We start from the raw sequence: 18,491 nt of genomic DNA, 5'->3' as shown, positions 1-18,491 counted from the left end.
TATGCAATAAATAGTGCAATAAAAAATGCTCTAAAATGTAACAGCACTTTCACTTTTATGACTTAAAATACATGCTAATTTGTTAGAGTATGCAATTATAAGACTAAGAACCCTGCACCTCTATGTGCTTAACCACAGGGGTTAAACACACAGCAGAAGTATCGCTCAGGGCCTGCATAGCACTGCTGTGTTACAACTAGCACTGCTGAGTGGGTCAACGGCAGTGGTACTTCTACTATGTGTTTAAAAACCTTTAATATTTCCCCAATGACCCATTTTACCTGCTTGAGTGTAAATAGCTCATTTAACTTGGGTCATTTGAAATTGTTGCTTTTCTTGTTCAAACCCCCACCTATACTACAATTTTCTATACTGCCATAATGGTACAAAAAGGCTATGCAAACAAGAATTAGAAGAACTAATCAATCTCTCAGTGGGGGGAAGGGAGACAGAGAGCCCAGCTCTTTTAAATGGGTGTCCCTGCATCAGCGTCAAAGAGACATGAAAGTTGATGAAACCCAACATTTTTTCTTTCATGATTCAGATAGAGAATACAAATTTAAAAAACATTCCAATTTACTTATATTATCCAATTTGCTTTATTCTTTAGATATCCCTTGTTGAATAAATAGCAATGCACATGGGTGAGCCAATCACACGAGGCATCTATAAATGATGCAAATTAGATACTATAAATAAAATTAAAAAGTGGTATAAAATTGCATCCTCTTTCTAAATCACAAAAGAAAACATGTGGGTTTCATGTCCCTTTAAATATAATAAACTCTTGTCTGATGCTTGCCTGAGTACATTGTCCCTTTAGGGATACGTGACTTTACCAAAGCTCCCTGGCGCACTGCATTACTTTAGGCAATCTGCAGAATTTTGGAAGGAAACCTAGGTTATATCATTTTCTTTGTGGCCTCTTTGAGTCAGGGGCAATCAAAATTATTACTCAAATCAAGAGGAGTTAAATTTCCCTTTAATGTCCATTCTGAGTAAAGTAAGCATCACTGATGTTCCTGTTTATGATAAATTATCTCACAGGATATCTCATTCTGTGTATGATATCAAAATTGACTCACTGCATGTTTTTCCTTTATGAGAATAAATATGACTCAGCCTTGCTGGAATAGTGCTCTTTATTGAACGGCTGTTTTGGGCATAATCTCTAAACAAATAAAAGGAATATGCAAACTGCAAACCCGCACTGGATGCAAACTAGTGAGCTCAAATTTACATTTCCCAGACAGAGCTGGTTTTTAAATAGCACACCTAAAATATTCTCCTGCGTCCAAAAATAAGTCTCTGTTTTTTATAGTTAATAAATATGAAAATGTTTTGAAAACGGTGCACGTTCATCCCAAACAACACTAAGGGGTCGATTTATCAAAGGCTTTGCAAGCCTTTTGGACCCACTACGGCTGCAGGTTCTCACAAGAGAACCTGCACGCCGTATTTAACAAGCAGCGGTCATCAGACCGCTGCATCCCTCTAAAGTGCGAAATTCAATCACCATCGGGGAGATTGACAGCTCCTGCCCGCGCATGATTGGCTGTGCAAAATAGCACTCGTGTGCAATGCTGAATTCCGCCACGGGAATTCAGCCTGCCAGAGGCGAGCTGCACCGGACAAGGACGCGTATGTTTTTTCCATCAGAATTTTCCTTTAAAATTCACACGCTAAGAAGCCTTTTTTAATCATACAACATATTGGAAAGGTGTCTGCAAACAGTTCTGCGGTAAAGAACCCGATAATAGTTTGATCTGATTTTGCATCATGTGCCACCTGCAATTGACAAAAAAAAATCCGTAGTAACAATCTGCACTAAAAAAAGCTAAGGGCACATTTTAATGAAGGATATTGGATATTGGAGGGAGCGTTAGTTCTCTGGGAACACTGCTTGATGCAGTCTTTACAAATGAGCTTGGCGCTTATCAAGAGACAAGAGTAATGGCCAAAGCTTCACATGAAGTGGAAAAAACGCGTACGCTAATTCTAGACCGTTCATTAGCAATGCAGGCTATTATACCAGTATACTCTAATTAGGTCATGATTAGCACCAAATAATATGAAAATGTGTTCAACCACAGAGGTGTCAAGTCACTACAGGACACAGTTTGACACACTATTTGAGATCTGTTCTCCAGATCAGTAAAATAAACACTTCCTGTGCTCTCACCAAGGTTCTGAAATCTGCAACAAGTTTCCATTTGTCAATATCTACCACTGAAATGTTAAAAGAAATATTTAAAGGGGACATAAAAGTGCAAAAAGAAAAGACCCTAACATTTTGGAGCATTTAATGATTGCACTATTGCTTGCATACAACTAAGTGTTTAACCAATGTAAAGGGGTTAAACACATAGTAAAAGTCAGCTCCAAAGAAGCAATGCACTACAAGGACCTAGCTAAAAAAACATCTGGTGAGCCAATAACAAGATGCATATGTGAGTAGAAACCAATCAGCTTGTTAACATATTTTCTTGTAAAACAATTGTGATTATAAAATATCTGAACTATTCAAAAATAATAATCAATAGATTCAAATATGGTAAATAAAAACAATCTTCCTCAAATTCCCCCAAATGTATATAAAAGTGAAAGTGGGTGGAACCAACTTGTATAGTAAAAATTGGTCTCTAATTAAAGAACAGTTTGAAATAATTTTCAAAGTTGGCAGGTTTGATACTATTTCCTTAAAGGGACATTAAACCCATTTTTTATTTCATTATTCAGATAAATAATACAATTTTAAACAACATTTCAAATTACTTCTATTATCTAATTTGCTTCATTCTTTAGATATCCTTTGTTGAAAAAATAGCATTGCACATGGGTGAGCCAATCACACAAGGCCTCTATGTGCAGCCACCAATCATCAACTTCTGAGCTTATCTAGATATTCTTTTCAGCAAAGAATTTCAAGAGAATGAAGCAAATTAGATAATAGAAGTAAATTCGAAAGTTGTTTAAAATTATTAAAATCTAAATCATGAAAGAAAAAAAATGGGTTTCATGTCCCTTTAACTCCATGGCAACAAAATATTTGTTATTAAATCTGAGCAGCACACCAGGCTTCTCTTTAGTTTAAAAAAATAGGGCAAGATTACCAATGCGACGTCGCTCGCAAAAGCCGGCAACGCCAGATTTTACACAGTTTTGGTATCACATATATACGGCTATGCGCCGCGTATATTTCACCCGTCGCCCGCTATTTTTACTCCCTTAAGCTAATATAGAACCATGTCGCAAATCGGTATCACATATTCAGCTCAAGGACTTATATCTGTCCACACACAGGCAGGCGCAGGGGGAGCTTTTTTATTTTCATAGGGATTAGGTTTAATTTTTTTTATTTTTGATAATTTGGTTTATTATTTTATGTAATGTTAGACTTTATTTTTTGTAATCTTAGATTAGTTTAATCTAAGTTTTTTTATTTTTAAGTAATGTTAGCTTTTTTATTTTAATTGTAACTTAGTATTTTTTTAATTTAGGTAACTGGGGTTAATTTGAGGGGTGTTAGGTTAGAGGCTTAGTAATTTAATTAGTTATTTGCGTTGTGGGGGTTTGGCAGTTTAGGGGTTAATAGATTTATTATGATTATTGCGTTGTGTGGATTTGACGGTTTAGGGGTTAATATATTTATAAGGTTTGTTGCGAAGTGGGTTAATGGCGGATTATGGGTTAATACATTTATTAGGGAGATCGCAATGTGGGTGAAAGGCGGATTAGGGGTTAAAACATTTATTAGGTAGTTTGCGATGTGGGCTAATGGCTGATTAGGAGTTAATACATTTATTAGGTAGATGTGATGTGGGTGAATGGTGGATTAGGGGTTAATACATTTATTAGGAAGATTGTGATGTGGATGAAAGGCGGATTAGGGGTTAAAACATTTATTAGGTAGTTTGCGATGTGGGTTAATGGCTGATTAGGTGTTAATACATTTATTAGGTAGATTGTGATGTGGCTGAAAGGCGGATTAGGGGTTAAAACATTTATTAGGTAGTTTGCGATGTGGGCTAATGGCTGATTAGGAGTTAATACATTTATTAGGTAGATGTGATGTGGGTGAATGGTGGATTAGGGGTTAATACATTTATTAGGAAGATTGTGATGTGGATGAAAGGCGGATTAGGGGTTAAAACATTTATTAGGTAGTTTGCGATGTGGGCTAATGACTGATTAGGGGTTAATACATTTATTAGGTAGATGTGATGTGGGTGAATGGTGGATTAGGGGTTAATACATTTATTAGGTAGTTTGCGATGTTGGGATTGGCGGATTTAGGGGTTAATACATATATTATTATATAATAAATAATCCCAGCCAATGAGACTTTGAAAACAAATAAATTTATTGTAATGTTTTCAAGGCAATGTATCTTCATACAGTCTCAGGAGAGATAAAAAGACTCGCCTGCTCACATTCACACAAACCCCATCCACTAAAAAAATTTGGTGGATGGGGTTTGTGTGGATGTGAGCAGGCGAGTCTTTTTATCTCTCCTGAGACTGTATGAAGATACATTGCCTTGAAAACATTACAGTAATAAATGTATTTGTTTTCAAAGTCTCATTGGCTGGGATTATTTATTATATATTATTATTGAGTTGAGGACCGACTCCATCCCGTGCCTGAGCATTTGTCATTTTGGTTGGTGCGGTCACTTTGTATTTGTTACATATATTATTAGTTACGATGTGGGGGGATTGCAAGTTTTAGAGGTTTTACGTTGGGTTTATTTGTGGGAGGCGTGTTAGACTTTTATGGGAGATTTAACATTTTTTTATTTATTTTCTTATGCGCCAACAGTTTCTAAAGTGACGTAAGTCACTGGCGACTCCAGAAATTTGTATTAACGCAAATTTCTGGACGACGCTAGTTTATCCGACTTACGGCACTTTAAGAACTGCCGGCGCCATATATGGGATTCCCCGATGTGCAAGGTGAAATTACAGGTGACACGGGTTTTAGCAGTTAAACTAAAGCCTGCGCCGAATATGTAATCTCGCCCATTGATTTATATGGGGCATTGCAGTCAATTTAAAGGGACACAGATATTTAATAGAAAGGGAATTCCAGAGATCCCCCAATAGGGTTGCCACCTCGGCCATGTTTTTCTGGACACTTATGAGTTACCCAGTAGGTTGTGCAGGGAGGACTATGTATTGCACTGTTCATCAGCACTTTTCATGTGATGTCCAGAGGCACAATAAATATTCTGCCCTGCTTACCCTGCAGCATGTGTAACTCATAAGTATCCAGGAAAACATGGCTGAGGTGGTAACCCTAGATCCCAAGCAGCCTGCATTTTGTAGGACAGTTTTAGGTTGTTCACTATAACATCTATGTTCAGGTTTCTGTTAATAAAATAAATAATTAAAATAGAAAATATATTTCAAACATTATTATTTAGGCCCCTATTTTACATACTCATACCTCCCAAGAGTTTGTGGGTGTTTATGGGTATTCTGTGGGTGTGGCTAAGGGAAATTCTGTAAAGAGGGACATATGGCTGTTTCAGAGGGACAGAGCTCAGAATCAGGGAAAGTCCCTCTCAAATAGGGACAGTTGGGAGGTTAAAAAAATATAATAATAATTTTCAATTTGTTTTATTTGTTGCATCTAAAAAAGGGTATTTTAAAATATATATATATTTTTTATAGGCCTGATTCCTTGATAGCATAGATACTACAGCGGCTTGGCTATAGACTACACATATATGATTTAGGTACATTTCTCTGTTTGTTTCTAACCTTCAATAAAAATAAAAAAGAACAATCCAAGCAAAAATAGTTTTACATTTTTAAAAAAAAATTATCTTAATGTCTAAAAAGGATGGACTTTTTTCTCTTTAAGATCATAAATAAAACTCCTCGCCATCTTGGTATTGGCACCACATGAGCTTTCAGCTCCTCACCTAACCCTTGTTACTTGCACCACATGAGCTTTCAGCTCCTCACCTAACCCTTGTTACTTGCACCACATGAGCTTTCAGCTCCTCACCTAACCCTTGTTACTTGCACCACATGAGCTTTCAGCTCCTCACCTAACCCTTGTTACTTGCACCACATGAGCTTTTAGCTCCTCACCTAACCCTTGTTACTTGCACCACATGAGCTTTTAGATCCTCACCTAATCCTTGTTACTTGCACCACATGAGCTTTCAGCTCCTCACCTAACCCTTGTTACTTGCACCACATGAGCTTTTAGCTCCTCACCTAATCCTTGTTACTTGCACCACATGAGCTTCTAGCTCCTCACCTAATCCTTGTTACTTGCACCTCATGAGCTTTTTGCTCCTCGCCTAACCCTTGTTACTTGCACCACATGAGCTTTTTGCTCCTCACCTAATCCTTGTTACTTGCACCACATGAGCTTTTAGATCCTCACCTAATCCTTGATACTTGCACCACTTGAGTTTTTAGCTCCTCGCCTAACCCTTGTTACTTGCACCACATGAGCTTTTAGATCCTCACCTAACCCTTGTTACTTGCACCTCATGACCTTTTAGTTCCTCACCTAATCCTTGTTACTTGCACCACATGAGCTTTCAGATCCTCACCTAATCCTTGTTACTTGCACCACATGAGCTTTTAGATCCTCACCTAATCCTTGTTACTTGCACCACATGAGCTTTTAGATCCTCACCTAATCCTTGTTACTTGCACCACATGAGCTTTTAGAACCTCACCTAACCCTTGATACTTGCACCACATGAGCTTTTAGATCCTCACCTAATCCTTGTTACGTGCACCACATGAGCTTTTAGAACCTCACCTAACCCTTGATACTTGTACCACATGAGCTTTTAGATCCTCACCTAATCCTTGTTACTTGCACCACATGAGCTTTTAGATCCTCACCTAATCCTTGTTACTTGCACCACATGAGCTTTTAGATCCTCACCTAATCCTTGTTACTTGCACCACATGAGCTTTTAGATCCTCACCTAATCCTTGTTACTTGCACCACATGAGCTTTTAGATCCTCACCTAATCCTTGTTACTTGCACCACATGAGCTTTTAGATCCTCACCTAATCCTTGTTACTTGCACCACATGAGCTTTTAGATTCTCACCTAATCCTTGTTACTTGCACCACATGAGCTTTTAGATCCTCACCTAACCCTTGTTACTTGCACCACATGAGCTTTTAGATCCTCACCTAACCCTTGTTACTTGCACCACATGAGCTTTTAGAACCTCACCTAACCCTTGTTACGTGCACCACATGAGCTTTTAGATCCTCACCTAATCCTTGTTACGTGCACCACATGAGCTTTTAGAACCTCACCTAACCCTTGTTACTTGTACCACATAAGCTTTCAGCTCCTCACCTAATCCTTGTTACTTGCACCACATGAGATTTCAGCTCCTCACCTAATCCTTGTTACTTGTACCACATAAGCTTTCAGCTCCTCACCTAATCCTTGTTACTTGCACCACATGAGCTTTTAGATCCTCACCTAACCCTTGTTACTTGAACCACATGAGCTTTTAGATCCTCACCTAACCCTTGGTACTTGTACCACATAAGCTTTCAGCTCCTCACCTAACCTTTGTTACTTGCACCACATGAGCTTTTAGATCCTCACCTAACCCTTGGTACTTGTACCACATAAGCTTTCAGCTCCTCACCTAATCCTTGTTACTTGCACCACATGAGCTTTTAGATCCTCACCTAACCCTTGTTACTTGCACCACATGAGCTTTTAGATCCTCACCTAACCCTTGGTACTTGTACCACATAAGCTTTCAGCTCCTCACCTATCCTTTGGGCTTTGCAAGAGGGACACCTGCCCAGGGTCCCAAGCTTTGGGGGGCACCACACTTTCAGGGGTAACGGTATGAGAAGGTACAATGTATATCCTGTATTATGTTTATGGTATCAGCAGGGGTCGACAAATCTGTTTAGAATTTACTAGCCAGAAAGATTATGTAGAAGCTAAACATACTTTTAAGAGCCAGACAGAGGCATTTGTATAAAGATATAGGGAGAATAACCCCTAATTTTAGGAGCCAGGGGTAAAATTCTAGTAGCCAGTGGCTCGTAGGTATGTTGAGCCCTGGTATCAGGATATATAAATATATACAGTTATTCTTTATATAGGTAACAATGAATGTTGGGACAGGGTGGGCCATCCAGTGGGCGGGGCATACAGGGGGAGGGGAATAAGAGTGCTGGGCTGTGTGGCCCTACAAAGTTGTCTTGCCCAGGGCCCTGCAAATGCTAAGGGTGTCCCTGCCTGTGGTACTTGGTCCACATGAGCTTTCAGCTTCTCACCTATCCCTTGGTACTTGTACCACATAAAATTTTAGTTTCTCACCTAACCCTTGTTACTTGCACCTCATGAGCTTTCAACTCCTCACCTACCCCTTGGTACTTGCACATGAGCAAGCCTTCAGCTCCTCTCTTTTTGACCCTGTCACAAGCTCCTCCCACAAGTTTTCTAGTGCTGCTTCTTATACAAAGATTCCATTTCCACATTACAGCACACTCTCAATAAACCTTAAAATATTTAAATAAGTCAAGTTGTCAATTTTCTATAAAAATATACCCCACCACAGTCTACTAAAGCCACTGCACCCAGGTTTCTTTAAAACCCACCTCACATGCACCCTTTGTAGGACCCCATACTGTAAAATCCAGTGTTGCAAATCATTAGTGTACAATACGAAACAACTTTGCAAGTCTGCAGTGTAATGTAATTAACATATTCTCAAAATTATCCATACTAGAACATCACAGACATAAAAATGCTTAAAAAAAGACTAGTTAAATGCTATCAACCACTATAAATCAATCAGCAATTTTTTTTATCTCAAAAACTGTTTATCGTGAAGTCTGAATCATCTCTCAGTACTAAAGGAAGTTGTGTTTCATTCTGGTTTAAAGAAAATTGGGTTGTTGTGGATTTTTTTTTTTTTTTTTATTATAGCAGGAAGGTGTTTTCGTTGTCTGGCCAGACAGCTTCCTCAGTGCTTTTAAGACAAAGTCACATTTCTTCTGTGAACTCAATTTTCTAGAGAGTAACACTAGCCATGGAAGCAGCCGAGATAAAATTTGGTCTATAGCAGCCGTCCAACTGTATCCATGACAACAGAAAGCAGCATTTTTTTCCCAATACTCTATTACATATTATAATCAGTTCTGCATAAGTATTATAAATTACAAACCTTTCACTGCAGCTAATGTTAAAGTGAGATTTATTTTACTATATCTATAGGAAGCATTTACACTGTACAGAAATGTTTGTTCTTTTATTTCTCTATAGTCATTTTTACACAGGACGCATTACAAAGGCAGAAATGCAGTGTCATTTAATCTCAACACTGATACTGGGGCTGGAAATTCCCATATCTTTCTCACATTCATATTAAAGTCACATCTGTCTGGCTTGCTTGATATGTCAGCATCTGCAAGTGTGTACAAAGCAGCATATCCTAATTTAAGTGGCAGCATGCCAAAACCACATCTCTGAATTATATATCTGCATTAACCTACTGCCTGATCATACAGAAAGGCTGATGAGGCAAAAGGCAAGATATCAGTTGTGCCATTATATAAAGAGAATTAACACATTTCTAGTTTAAGAACAATTCAATTATAGTCAGGAATTATTGCAACAAGTGACAAATACAAAGTTATTTCTGTTAATTTTTTTTAGATTTAATTTCTAATATAAATTATATAATAGGCATTCACATAGCTAAAGAGAGACAGATATATGATTGATTGATTGATTGATAGATAGACAAATAAATATCTAAATACATTGATCTATTATACAAGTACAAACAGGTGCATATAAATAACTGCAATCAGGAAACCATTAAACAGTTGCCATTTTCCCTCAACCAAAAAGACCCTGTATTGAAACATTTCCCAACCTGGGTGTCAAATACGTCTTCTGTAGAATCTGTCTTCTTAATGGGATGCCCATCCTCTGGAGGTTCAAAATCAAGCTGAGGTTTCAGAGCGATATGGCTTGGGTAGGAAAGCTTGGACACTTCTACCTTATTTCCAAACTTCAGATAACAAGGCTGGGGAATCGTCCGTGTAGGGACATGAACTATAGGTGCCGCACTGTGAACCGGTTTCGGTAGCCCCGATTTCATTTTGGAGGCCACCAGAATGGATGGCATCTTCTCCTCCTGCCTTCCTGAGATGTCTCTCTCTCTCTCTCGCTCTCTCTCTCGCTACACCAGCTTCTCCTCTCAATCAAGAATGAGTCCAATATACAAGAAAACCCAAAGTCTACAGACACCTACAATGCAGTGAATAGAACATCTATTATCTGAACTATATTAACTGTCTTCTGTCTTTGCCATTGTGCCTCACATAGAGCAAATGAGATAAAACCACAAATGCTGGTCTTCTCTGACATCTGAAGCAACTTAACTGTTCTTCCCACTCAATGGCTGAGACCTGTAATTTTCATTCTTGGTAATAAAGACCTTCCACTTCATTATCTTGTCACTGCATCTACAAATAGGGACTGATCTTCAAGAAGAAAAAAAAAAAGAACCTGCTGCAGCATCTGCTATGTAGTCTGCATCTGTGGGAGGTGAAATAAAGCAAGGAGGATTTCCAGCTTAAGATGTCTCTCCTTCAGTCGTAGCCAAGTAGCAGATGTAGCTTAGGATTTTAATGACTGCTGCCCTTGGATATTGGCCTTAGAGAAAATCAGGCTTCTTAGATGTAATACCTGCTATTGGTGCAATGCTACTGAAGCACTGAAAATACAAAATGCAAATTGAGAAATGTCCACCCTGGCATTATTGTGTAGAAGGAATTCCTGGATGGAAATATCATCAGCACACTGGCAGGTCTGCATGCATAGAGAGAGTCAAGGTCCTAGCAGCTTGTGTACTATAAGAGACCTGTAGACTGTACTAGAATTGTGTAGTGTGACAGCTCTGTGTGCCTCTAGTGCAGGGATGAGTGGGAGAAGCTTGCTTTTTGACAGCATAGTGTAATGCAGCTGTCTGATTGGTTGTCTGGCTACAAATGAGACTCAAAATATCTCTGCAAAAAAGGAGTGGCTTCTACTCCACTGATAATCACACAGCTCTTGCCGTGCTAGGAAAAAGCTGCCAGATTCTTTAACAGTCAAACAACTGCCGGGAACACCGGAATGTTTGTGAATCACTTTGAAAAGAAGAAAAGAAATTCAAATCAAAACATAACCACAGATGGAAAATGCACTTTACATTTCCAGGGCAGGATGGTGTGTTCTGTTGGTAATGTCAGCAAACACCAGTGGGAATAGCTAGTGAATTACAGCACTTATAGGACTGGGATATTATAGTTAAACGGCAGCTTATGTAATAAATTAATTACTGGGTTAGAATGTTATAAGGCTGATTGTTTAAGAGAAAAGGTACAGTGCTAATTACACAGCAGCTACAGTATTAGTCACAGTAATAAAATACTTGCAAGGTTTGCTACAGTGATAGTAATTATTATTTGTTTAATGATGGCCTAATAAAGAACTGTAACTAGTTAGGTAACTTCTCTAGATTATATTTCACTAAGTATGTATTAAACTTAATATTTAATTCCCCATAAAGGTTTAATTATGTTAAGTTAAAAAAACAAAACTTTAATTATACCCACTTTGAGAATGTAGTAAATTTTTATTTCATTTTATTATTTGTTTCATCTAAAAGAGCATTTCAAAATGTATTTAAATTTTTTTCTTGAATAAATCAGTTTTTGTTTCACTTTCAGAGGCGTGCCCCTCTCCACCAATAAAGCTGTTGCAGTTGTCCTTATCAGCCAATGAGCAACAGCAGGCAGTAAAAACTAACACAGCAGTAGTACTTTCAATAGTCAAGATTGAATTTTTTCCATACAAAAATATTTCAGCATCCATAATTGTTGCTATTTTTGTGCTTGAAATAAGATGTTGACATACAGAATCCGTTTAGAATCACTGACAGAGTAACTCCAACAAACAAGTTATTAATTAGATACAACTAAACAATATTTACAAGAATGAACTATTATAGTGGAGTGGAGCAATGTTATGCGCGAGCGATAAGGGGTTTATCATGTTTTTTTGGGTGCGTCAGAAGTAGCTCCATATTACAAGTTTAAAGTAAACGCATTTGCTCAAGCGTAAGTTAACGAGTGTCAAGTTAGCGCAAACTCAGAGCTCTGCTTAACTGTTACACTCGAATAGTGTCACAAAAACATCACAAATACATTTAAAAAGTACAGTTACATTCATAATAACACTTATACAATTTATTTAAAAATAAAATTGCAAGAAAAAGCTTTAGGGGCTTAAATATCTCAGGTGTTAGGGGGGAAAAAGGACTGCAAAGGGCTTTAACATAGACATACATACATATACATGTCTAAATATATGTGTTCGTGTGTATGTGTATATATGTATATATATATATATATTTAATAATAAAAAGTACATTATTTCCTATGTGAAGAACATAGGAATGTAAACACGCATCGGGTCTCTCAATTTAGGTCTTAACGTGGTCGGATTAGCGCACATGAAAATTTAGGAACCTTAGGGTGCGTTATTGAATTATTATATATAAAATATTAATAAAATATAAATTATTAAGAATTCATAAACATACTGTAAAATATATAGATAAATTCTGTGGATTATTTAAAATATTTTACAGTACAAATTGTTTTTTCTTTCATGTTTCAGATAGAACATGCAATTTTAGGCAACTTTTTAATTTACTCCTATTATTTTTTCTTCTTTACGAGCCGGGCCATCTTGGTTCCGCACCTGCAGCTACCAATCAGGTACCAAGCGCTACCCAGAGTTCTGAACCAAAAATTAGTTAGTGCACTTGGTTAAACGGGATTGGGTTCACGAGTGAGTAAGGTGTTTTTTTTTGCACTCTATTAAAGTCTATGGGGGAATACGTTAACGCAATCACAATATTGTAAGAGGGTTTTTTTTTTGCATGCGGCAGGTTAGCTCACAAGCAAAAACATTTTACTTTCAACTTGTAATATGAGTGGTATCCAATGCGTGCAAAAAAATTATTTTAGCGGAATTAGCATGCGAGCTGGAGCACAAAATACAGCTCCACTCGTAATCTGGCCCTCAGTTTGTATATTTGTAACTTATCTAATGTAAGTTATATGTTAGAATTTTAATAGGGCACTTATACACACTGATGTCTGGATGCAGAAATAGTTATCTTTGGACTAGATAACAAAACCGGACACTCACAGGAAAGATTTAAGCACCAAAGCCTCATAACCGAGAGATTAATGAGGCTAAGGTTTGGGAGTTGTATTCTAAATTTAGGTCTCACACATAATTATGAGAAACTGTTAATACCTTTTCTTTATGATCCATGGATTGTTTTTGTAAAGAAAAATATAAATACAAATCTAAAATGTGGAACCATAACTAGCATTATAGGAGTTGTAACTCCCTGGCTTCACAGGATTTATCAAGCTTTTTCAGCGACTTTAAGTGATGTTTTCTTTAAATGCATAATAACTATCAGCAGTTGAATAGTGAATTGCAAGTATACACATGCAACACACACTACACAGTATTATTAATGATGAGTGTTCATCCAAGTTCCTTTAACAATATCACAATATACATTCATTAATTATATTGCCTCTTCCCTTGTATTTTAAGTCATAGGGGCCGATTTATCAAGGACCGAATGGCCCCTGATGCTCCTGTTTCTGCGCGAGCCTTTAGAGGTGGCGGACTTAACTAGTCCGCCGCCTCTGAGGCTGCAGACAACAATCAACCCAATCAGATATGATCGGATTGATTGACACCCCCTGCCGCGAATCTGCAGGGGCGGATAGAACTGATTGTGCAATGTTAAATGCAAACAGCGTATGCTGTCAGCATTCAGTGATGTCGGGCGGACATGATTCGCTATAGCGAATCATGTTCGCCCACCATTTGGTAAATCGACCCCATAGAATTGTGCCTTTTCCAGTCCTGAAAACTGAAAAACCACTTTGCTGGTTTCACAGGCCTAACCTTGCCCCATATTTCTCCATAATTTGCAATTTGATATCTTATCTTCTCTGCAAAAATTGAGATTTTGTCAACACAGTGACAAGCCCTATCCTCTCCAGACTCAACTCCGGATTGGCACTTCCAAATAAGGAAAGTGGTGTGAGTGGAGTTTGAACATTGAAAAACAGTTGCCAGAAGCAAGGTGTTAATCTATTCCAATAACATTCCGACTATTGATATACTTATCTATTGGAAGACTGCAGAAAAAGGTTGTAATTACATGGTCTGGACGTTTACTTTAAAGTGTTTTTTATTATATATAAATATGTATAGTATATATCAGCAGGTAAATAATGAACAGCAATAAACATACATACAAAAACAATGTCTTAACCTTCACATTATTAACCAATTGTAAAACTATTTGAAAACTCTGGTAAGTCCACCATATCTCCCTTAAAGGGACATGAAACCCAGTTTTATTTTTCTTTTATGATTCAGATAGAACACTGGTTTTCAAGCCTGTCCCCAGGCTTCCCTAATAGGCCAAATTTTGAGTATATCTGAACTGGAGCACAGGTGAATAATCAGCTGATTAGTAAACATTGTTATATTACCTGCACTCATCGAAGGTAATCTGGAATATCTGGCCTGTTAGGGAGGCTTGAGGACAGGTTTGAAAACCAATGAGAGAGCATGCAATTTTAAACAACTTTCCAAATTACTTCTATTATCTATTTTTTTGTTCTCTTGGTATCCTTTGTTAAAAAGCATATCTAGGTAGGCTCAGGCGCTGGTGATTGGCGGCTGCACATATATGCTTCATGTTTCTTTAACAAAGGACACCAAGAGAATGAAGCACATTAGATGATAGTGGTTAATTGGAAAGTTGTTTAAAAACAAAATTTATGCTTACCTGATAAATGTATTTATTTACGGATATATTGTGAGTCCACGACGTCCTCAATTACGGTTGGGAATATCACTCCTGGTCAGCAGGAGGAGGCAAAGAGCACCACAGCCAAGCTGTTAAGCATCACTCCCCTTCCCACAAACCCCAGTCATTCGACCAAACGTAAATGGAGAAAAAAGGAGTAACACAAGGTGTGGAGGTGCCTGAGGTTTAGTAAAAAAACTGTCTTAAAACAAAGGACAGGGTCGTGGACTCACCATATCCGGAAAGAAAGAAATTTATAAGGTAAGCATACATTTTGTTTTCTTTCCTAAGATATGGTGAGTCCACGGCGTCCTCAATTACTGTCGGGAACCAATACCCCAGCTAGAGGACCTTTCTCCCAAAAGAAGCCTCAGCTGAGGCAAAAGTATAAAATTTGGAAAAATTGGAAAGTATGCAGAGAAGACCAAGTTGTAGCCTTGCAAATCTGTTCCACAGAAGCTTCATTTCTGAAAGCCCAAGAAGAGGAGACAGTCCTAGTGGAATGAGTTGTAATTCTCTCAGGAGGCTGCTGTCCAGCATTTTCATAGGCCAAACAAATTATACTTCTCAACCAGAGAGAAAGAGAAGTAGCAGTAGCTTTCTGACCTTTACGTTTCCCAGAGAAGCAAACAAACAGGACAGAAGACTGGCGAAAATCCTTAGTCGCCTGTAGATAGAATTTCAGAGCACGCACACCATCCAAGTTATGCAACAACCGTTCCTTATGAGGAGGATTAGGACATAGCGAAGGAACAACATTTCCTGATAAATATTTCTATCCGAAACTACTTTAGGAAGAAAACCAAACTTAGTACGAAAAACCGCCTTATCGGCATGAAAGATAATGTAAGGCGAATCACACTGCAAAGCTGAGAGTTCCGAGACTCTCAGAGCAGAAGAGATAGTAATAAGAAACAAAACCTTCCAAGATAACAACTTAATATCTATGGAATGCATTGGCTCAAACGGAGCCTGCAGCAAAACTTTAAGAACAAGGTTAAGGCTCCAAGGAGGAGCAACGGACTTAAACACAGGCCTGAATCTGACCAAGGCGTAACAAAAAGATTGCACATCTGGCACATCCGCCAGACACTTAAGTAGCAAAATAGATAAAGCAGAAATCTGACCCTTCAGAGTACTGACCGACAAACCCTTCTCCAGACCTTCCTGGAGAAAAGACAAAATCCAAGGAATTCTGACCCTACAAAAAGAGTAGCCCTTGGATTTTTACACCAATAAAGATATTTACGCCATATGTTATGGTAAATCCTTCTAGTAACAGGCTTGCAAGCCTGAATCATGGTCTCAATGACCGACTCAGAAAAACCACGTTTAGACAGAACTAAGCATTCATTCTCCAAGCAGTCAGCTTCAGAGAAACAAGATTTAGATGAAGGAAAGGACCCTGAATCAGAAGGTCCTTCCTCAGCGGCAGTCTCCAAGGCTGGAGAGACGACATCTCCACTAGGTCTGCATACCAAATCCTGCGGGGCCACGCAGGAGCTATTAGAATCACCAACGCTCTCTCCTGTTTGATACGAGCAATGACTCGTGGAAGGAGAGCAAATGGAGGAAACAGGTATGCTAGCCTGAAATTCCAAGGAACCGCCAAAGCATCTATCAGAACAGCCTGTGGATCCCTTGACGTAGACCACAGAAAAATCTGATAAACCGGGCTAAGGACAACTGAGGTCAAGTCATCAGAGCATTGTAAATCTCTCTCAACTCCAAGATGTTTATGTGAAGAGTCCCTGCACCTTTAACGAGTCCCAGACTGCTCACCAGCCCAGCAGGCTGGTGTCAGTGGTCAAAATCACCCAGGAAGGTCTCTGAAAGCAGTTCCTGAGAAAGCCACCACGGGAGAGAGTCTCTTGTCGGCAGATCTAGATCTATCCTCTGAGATAGATCCGCATGATCCCCGTTCCATTGACGGAGCATGCACAACTGCAGAGCACTTAAATGGAAACGAGCAAAGGGAATGATGTCCATGGAAGCAACCATCAGACTAATTACCTCAATACATTGAGCCACTGATGGTCGAACAATGGACTGGAGATAAAGGCAAGAGGAAAGAATCTTGGCCTTTCTGACCTCCGTCAGAAAAATTTTCATCAATAGGGAATCTATTATGGTCCCTAAGAAAACTACCCTTGTATCTGGAACAAGAAAACTCTATTTCAGATTCACTTTTCATCCATGAGAACATAGAAAAGACAACAAGATCTCTGTATGAGAGTTTGCTTGTTGAAAAGATGGCGCCTGAACCAGAATGTCGTCCAGATAGGGCGCCACTGCAACTCCCCGAGACCGGATTACTGCCAAGAGAGCCCCAGAAAATTTGAAAAAATTCTGGGAGCTGTGGCAATGCCAAACGGAAGAGCCACAAACTGAAAGTGTTTGTCTAGAAATGTGAATCTCAGGAAATTGAGATGATCCCTGTGGATGAGAACATGAAGATACGCATCCTTCAAGTCTATGGTCGTCATGAACTAACCCTCTTGGACCAAGTGGAGAATGGAATGAATGGTCTCCATTTTGAAGGACGGTACCTTGAGAAACTTGTTGAGACACTTTAGGTCTAGAATAGCACGAAAAGTTCCCTCTTTTTTTGGAAACCACAAACAGATTGGAATAGACACCTAGACCCAGTTCCTGTACTGGGACTGGAACTATCACTCCCAGGGAGCAAAGATCCTGAACACATTTCAAGAACGTCTCTCTCTTTATCTGGTCTAAAGATAACCTTGAGAGGTAAAACCTGCCACTGGGAGGAAAAGTCTTGCATTTCAATTTGTAACCCTGAAAAACTATGTCCACAGCTTAGGGATCTGGGACATCTCATACCCATGCTTGGGAAAACTGAGAAAGCCTGCCCCACACTTGATCCACTCCCGGATCGGGGCAAACCCTTGATGCTGATTTAGAATCAGCTGCAGGCTTCTTAGATTGCTTCCCCTTGTTCCAAGACTGATTGGGTTTCCAAGAAGACTTGGACTGTTACTGCTTGGAAGAGGAATGGGAAGATTTACCTCTGAAGTTACGAAAGGAATGAAAATTACTCTAACGTCCTGTCTATTCCTCTTATCTTGATGTAGAAAAGCCCCTTTTTCACCCGTAATATCAGAAATAATTTCTGCTAGACCAGGTCCAAACAAGGTCTTAACCTTGTAAGGAATCACCAAAAGCTTGACTTTAGAGGAGACATCCGCTGACCAAGATTTCAGCCACAATGCCCTGCGGCATAGCACAGTGAAGCTAGATGTTTTGGCTCCCAGCCTAATCACCTGCAGGATAGCATCAGAGATAAAGGAATTAGCTAGTTTAAGAGCCTTAATCCTGTCTTGGATCTCATCTAAGGGAGTCTCTACCTGAAGAGAATGAGATAAAGCATCAAACCAGTAGGATGCAGCACTTGTCACAGTGGCAATACACACTGCAGGTTGCCATAGGACACCTTGATGAACATATATTCTCTTTAAATTAACCTCCCTGTTTTTTGTCCATAGGATCATTAAAAGAGCAGCTATCCTCAATAGGAATAGTAGCTCTCTTAGCCAG

General features: G+C 38.8%; 1 protein-coding gene across 1 annotated transcript in view; it reads right to left on the bottom strand.

Annotated features, from left to right (window-relative positions):
• Positions 1–10,633, bottom strand: part of LOC128636275 (neuron navigator 2-like) — a 474,377-nt gene extending 463,744 nt beyond the window's left edge. Inside the window, 1 exon segment of the mRNA XM_053689311.1 lies at positions 9,903–10,633. Coding sequence (XP_053545286.1) covers positions 9,903–10,157 — 255 coding nt within the window. The 5' untranslated portion in view covers positions 10,158–10,633.
• Positions 10,634–18,491: the final 7,858 nt, after the last annotated feature.

The sequence above is a fragment of the Bombina bombina genome, chromosome 7, assembly GCF_027579735.1.
Source record: "Bombina bombina isolate aBomBom1 chromosome 7, aBomBom1.pri, whole genome shotgun sequence".
Taxonomy (NCBI): domain Eukaryota; kingdom Metazoa; phylum Chordata; class Amphibia; order Anura; family Bombinatoridae; genus Bombina; species Bombina bombina.
Note: the sequence above shows the minus strand (reverse complement) of the source record. Positions and strands in the feature narration are given on the sequence as shown.